The sequence below is a fragment of the Lutjanus erythropterus genome, chromosome 21 (assembly GCF_056507025.1).
Source record: "Lutjanus erythropterus isolate fLutEry1 chromosome 21, fLutEry1.hap2, whole genome shotgun sequence".
Lineage (NCBI taxonomy): Eukaryota > Metazoa > Chordata > Actinopteri > Lutjaniformes > Lutjanidae > Lutjanus > Lutjanus erythropterus.
This window is the reverse complement of record NC_139337.1, coordinates 23171289-23177465: the sequence shown is the minus strand read 5'-3', so window position 1 is coordinate 23177465 and position 6177 is coordinate 23171289. Positions and strand designations below refer to the sequence as shown.

Below are 6177 nucleotides of genomic sequence, written 5' to 3'. Positions count from 1 at the left end.
ACACACACACACACACACACCTGCACACACAGACACACACAAACACCACTGCAGCATGGGAACACCATGAAAGCCCTGATTTCCTGAGCTTTGAGCTGTGCTCTCTCTGCTCTGACTGAATGTCTTGCTTCCACCTGGAAACTTCTCAGTGCTGCTTACACTAATGCAAATGTAAATAACTTCAAACGCAGACAATATAACTCAGACTTTTACACATAAATCCACACAATATTGAATTTGCTTATTCTTGAGTGGATTTGCAACAAGACTGAGTTATAGTAAGGGAAAAGTACATCTTTTGACCTACATCTGTACATAAACAAACAGTATTTGCATGTTTGTCTGTTTTGCCTGACATCATGACCTGTCACTGTCTTTATGTGAGGCGGTTTTATTTATAAAGCACGTGTCATACACACAGGTTGATTCACAGGGCTGTATAGACAAGTTGAAACAACAATACAAAGTTGAAACAGTTAAAACAACAGAAATTAAAGAATAAACAGCAATTTAAAATATACGAGATACCTCTATTAAAAAATAAGATAAAAGATATACTAATAACATTTTACATTAATTTCATATGTAAACACCCTGAAAACACATTACAAAAAACACACGTGACCACAGTACAACTAAATTACCATCTTGTGCTGTACATGTGATTTTAAAACCTGTGTGAAAATTGACATTTTTATATCTATAAATTATTCAATTGTACATTTTTTATTATTTAGTTATATTTATACTGAGTAAAAAAGTTTTTAAAAGTAAAACCAGTTAGCTTTGAGATGCTTTGTATTCCTCAACAAAATGTTAAATTGTTTGCTAGCTAGCTAAAAGGTTGCATTGTTTTCTTGCTAGCTAAACGAGACTGCATTTCACTCATTGTAAGAAATCATGCAGGAATATACTGGAATAAACATTTTTTTTCTCATTAACTTAATGTAAATATACAAGTTTTATTTTTAAAAAAAGTTAATGAAGCTTTAAAAAATTCTAGTTTTTATTTTCAGAACATTTTAGAACTCATATAATGTCCAGAGTTCAATCAACTCGTTAATTTTTAATTTTTAAAAAAGTTTGTTTATTTTGAATCATTACAAAATTATCTCAACTTAGCTTTTCAAATTCAGTCAACTTAAAATTTTAAGGCAGCCTGGACACTTATTTTTACAGTGCACATATTTTTGTGTATGTGACAGAAGATTTCAAGGTTTCTAGACTCTCACTTTTCATTCTACAGAAAAATTAAAACAAAACATAATCACTTTTCTCCCACAGCATTAAAAGTCTCATCCTAATATTTACAGCATACTTCATTTTTTGGCCAACACCTCCCTGTGTCTTTAACATAATCTTTGCTCTTCCTCGTCAATTAGCCCAGATCAATTAGCGTGTGCAGATAATATCATGGGCTGACATGGGGGGTCTGCCTCTGCCTAAGTCTGTGCAGGTGACCCCCACCCACTCTGCTGATGCCTGGGGGATCGTGGCCTGAGCCTGTTGTTATGCGCCCATTAGCTGTAACAACAGGGAGGATAAACCTGCCACTCAGCTGCAGACTGAATTTAAACACATTCACACCAATTACAGTGGATTGTTCTGCACGGCCCGAAGGGAAATAAGTCGGTCTGGGTGTGAGGGAAGTAAGAAGACGTACCTTACACATGTCAGACGTACTCGTTTGGAGGAAAAACACTCAATAATGCATGTTGAAGTCAAATTGTTGCTGTTTGGACAAGATTTTCTTGACTTAAACAAGAGCTGACATCATTATTAAGACCGTGGGAAGAACCAGCAATATTTACCTTGAGCTTTAACCACTACGTCTCCTACATAAGAGAATATTTAAAAACATTCAGCATGAACAAAGCGCACGAACATATACACCTCTGGAACATGTTTCCTCTGAAGTGCTAAAAATGGATGGTGGGGTCAGGGTGATTGACCCCTCAGAGAAGAACCTCTTCCTTTTAAAATCGGGAAAATCTCTATTTATAAAATGGGACTCTTTCTCAGCTATAAATACCATGAATTATCCTCAAGGTTTAGGCTGAACTCTTGAAGAGTTTTACCTGATAAATCTGATATATGATGAAGCGACAGACTGGCGTTGGTGGATAAATATATCGCAGGGTATATCGGTATACCCACAGGAATAAAACCTGATGTCATTGCTGTGTTATTATGCATAGCAGGAGGATGCATATTGAAATGTACCTCATGTTCAGCTGTGAAAATACACAAAATAAAGTGTCACCATTGTTTAACAGAGCTGTAGTAGGCCTCGGTGAATTTTAATGGCCCTTAGCATTAATCAGAAGAGACTAAATCATTTACAGGCAGGATGTCCGGAGCATAAACTGTGTTCCCATGCTGCGAAAACAAGGCGCCATGTGTAACGCGGACACTGAGATTACCTCCACTCTGTCCGGGCCAGGAAGCCGGGTCGCTGCCCCGCTTCCAGGTGAGCAACTGGTGCTGCTGGGAGCCCATTCAGCTCTGTGGTGGAAGTGGGAAAAACCAACAGAGGTAGTGCCATGTAACACAGTGCCAACGGTAATGTTGTGCCACGTGGAAAAACATCTGAAAAGTGAATTTGTTCTGTAGAAAATCATTCAGGAATTTAGTGGAGCCAACTAATCTTCTCTCATTAACTTAACATAAAGATACAAGTTTTATTTATTCAAGCTCATTAAACTGAAAATTTCTAGTTTTTATTTTCTGGACCGGTCAGAACTCGGAAACATGGGCTTTGAAGTCTTCTCACTTGAATGATGATTTGAATGAATGTGATGCAAAGAGTTCAATCAACTCATTAATTTAAGTTTAATCACAAAATTGCCTCAACTTTTCTTTTTCAAATTCAGCCAACCTAAGATTTTTAAAAAGGCCGAACACTAATTATTATTTTATGGTGTGTATGGATTTTCATATTTTTCATCATAAACTCACTGACCAATCAGGAAAATAATCAGATAAATAATTTTAACTTGGTTCAACTTAAAAATGTGAGTTAACTTGACATGGGTTGAATAATCGGCTCAAACTTGTCTTGAAAATGTAAAACCAGTTGAGTTTAGTTAAGTGAACTTGAGAAAACATTCAGATTCAATCCACTCGAGATATTAAGCTGAACAAAGTTAATCACTGTTTCACCACTGGTTTGATTATTATGAAAAGAAACAACCATGATTTATCTTAACATGTATTAAAGACGCTCAGCAGCTTTCCATCGTGTGTTTTCTTCAAACTACAAAACAGATGTTTGAAGAGAGTTTGAAGAGTTTGAACTCAGGTTTATGCGTTATGAAGTGGTCTGACAATAAAAAAAATTAACCTGAATTTGAGACTAACTACTTAATTCCACTAAATTCCAGTTTGATGTTTAGTGTCTTCTTTTAGCTGATAGAGGTTTTGATTTAGAGTAAAATATACCCCAAAATAAAATTAAAGAGCACAAAATGTGCTTGCATTATAAAGAAAGCTTCAACCAGCATCTGAGATTTAAAAGAACGTGAAATAACAAATACAAGAGTCTATGAGTCTATTTGCAAAAAATTTATTTCTCAAAAGTGCAAAAAAAGTATAAAAAACACCTTCAGTATATACATAAACTTTAAAATAGTGACTGTACAATATTTATTATCACAAAATGAATTCATTTCCCTGCAAGGGTGGAGGAAAAAAAAAAGTTAAAAACCAGTGTTCATGTTATTAAAATATTCTTTACAGTACAACAGTCTTCTCCAGAGCTTCATTTTTAAAATCTCATGGACCTTCTGTGCTATAGTAGTGAAAAACAAATTTAAAAAAATAAAAACATTTTTGTTCAGATTTAGCTACAGAGATTTGAGGTCAGATCATGTGTCCTTGCAGCAGGAGGTTAGGAGTTGTTGTAACTACAGTAATACACAGCTGTGCTGGCGTCTGACAGCACCGATGATATGAGGCTCTCAGGTCCTTGCATGCCGGCCTCGTGTGGCCCGTACGGCAAGCCTGTCATGTCCGCACGCGCCGCAGAGGAGCTCAAATACTGCTCGAACTCGCTGCGGTCCACTTCGGCCAGCAGCTCGGAGTGGTGCATCTGCTCCACGCTGTCTGCTGCTGAGTGAGGGTGGGAGTCAGGAGGGGGGGAGAGCTGTCCTGCCCCGCCGCCAGGGTGCCGTTTGGGATGGCCGGGGCTGCAGTGCTGGGTGTAATACATGGCCAGAGGGTTGGGGCATCCCATGTAGGAAGGTGGGAGGGCGGCGGGCTGAGGGGGCTGCTCCGGAGCCGAGGCAGGGTGTCGGTGCAGGGGGTGGTTGGCGAGAGGATCCTGTGGCTGGTACTCTGCCGCCGCCTGGGAGTGGTAAGTGTACGCAGGCATCATGTGGCAGTCCTCTTGTGAGTGTGGAGGGAAGAACATGGAGTCTGACTCCACAGCGTCCAGGGGGGAGGTGTCAGGCGTGGGGAGGCTGTAGGTCTCATACGAGGGGCCCCCAAGAGCCTGAGCATCTCTGTAGTGGCTGAGCGGCTGTGGAGGAAGCTGGAAGCCGTGCTCGGAGTGGTAGCCCAAACCCAGGCTCACGTCCCCGGGCATCGCCTGGGCCTGGTGATCGGACACGCCGTGGACCAGAAAGCCAGAGTCCAGCCTCTTAATCCTCTTCACCTGCTTCCTCCGTCGCGGCCGGTACTTGTAGTTTGGGTGATCCTGCATGTGCTGCACCCGCAGCCGCTCGGCCTCCTCCACAAACGGCTGCTTCTCTGTGACAGGAAGGGCTTTCCATGACTTCCCTGTAGGTCAAGAGGAGAGCGCACATCAATGATATGTCAGCAGAGACCGAACACAGACACACAAAAATAGATTGTTGCCATTTTAGGGGGCAGGGACAGGTTTTTAACTCAGACACGAGAACTTTTAATAACACCTGCTGCATTTGAAGGTAGAATGAGTACGATTTATTCAAGCTGTTCGTAGTTTATTGTTGTGTCTCATTCCCAGGATGTCAAATACTGATATTCTGGGTTGGTAAAGTGTCCTAAACACAGCCAAACAAAGAGAAATACAGAAACTGTGCAGGAGCTCTGCAGATACAGTCACTACCACACATGTTTAGTGGGTCATAAGTGATGATTGAAAGGGATTATGTGTATATGAGCCTATATATTGTTTTTATTTATAGAAAAAAGTTGCATATTATGCCTTTAGCAACTGCTGCACTGACTGAAAAATAACCATCCATGTGTTTTTGAGAAGAATAAAGACAGAACATGATATTAAGTGCGTAAAATTGTATGCACAGATTTGACAATGTGGCAAACACCATGCGATTTATTAAATAAAGTATTTCAGTGACTTACCCAGCATTTTGCTCAGCTCGGCGTTGTGCAGGTCCGGGTTTTGCTGCGCCAGCCTCTTGCGCTCATCCTTCGCCCACACCATGAACGCGTTCATGGGCCGTCGGATCCGCGGCTCGCTCTTCCCGCGGTTCTGGCCGCCGCCGGAGCTGGAGGAGGCGCACGGCTCGTTCTTCACTTTGGCGTCCCCGAGAGGACTGAGAGGGTCGGCCCACTGGCAGTGTCCCATTCCAGGCATCATGACTGACATCGTACACCTTGCCTGGGTCTGATCGTCGCTGGCGTAACCCGCATCGGGACTGCTCATCTCTGTCCAGCTGGGAGGGTTTTTGGTTGGAGAGCCACCGGAGCAGAGGCGACAACACACGACCACCGAGAGCAGACTGCAGATAAATTAAATTTAAAACAAAGATCTTAAGAAGGTTTCTGGCTTTCAAGCTGGAATGGAAAATAATTAGTCACATCCATTGGCCACTTCTTCCAGAGGACGCGTGGACTGAACGATACCGACTACTCAGCGGTGGATGTGAAGGTTGGTGAGCTATAAACTCACAGGCAGCCAATCACCATGTGGGGGGAGTGCCCACTACAAAGGTGTAAAAAAGTTTCAGTACCCCGCCTCCGACCCTTGTTTGAAGAGCTGAGAAAGACCCTCTGAGGACAGACAGAGAGATTTCATATCGATCCAAAAACCCTAACTGACAATAAGAATATATGCTGCTGAATATGTGCTGCAAATTTAGATTAAAACTAAATTAGAGCGAAATTAAACACCAAGATTTAAATTCAGACTTTAGTGCAAGGTGTTAAAATTGTTTAATTGTATCCACTTTT

General features: G+C 41.4%; 1 protein-coding gene across 1 annotated transcript; it reads right to left on the bottom strand.

Moving 5' to 3' along the window:
• Nucleotides 1–3548: 3548 nt before the first annotated feature.
• Nucleotides 3549–5856, bottom strand: sox17 (SRY-box transcription factor 17). The gene is made up of 2 exons (XM_084747593.1): nucleotides 5347–5856; nucleotides 3549–4779 (listed from the first exon to the last, which is right to left on the bottom strand). Exons 1-2 carry the CDS (start codon nucleotides 5648–5650, stop codon nucleotides 3890–3892), a joined length of 1194 nt encoding a protein of 397 aa, XP_084603719.1. The 5' UTR covers nucleotides 5651–5856; the 3' UTR covers nucleotides 3549–3889.
• Between the last annotated feature and the right edge of the window lie 321 nt (nucleotides 5857–6177).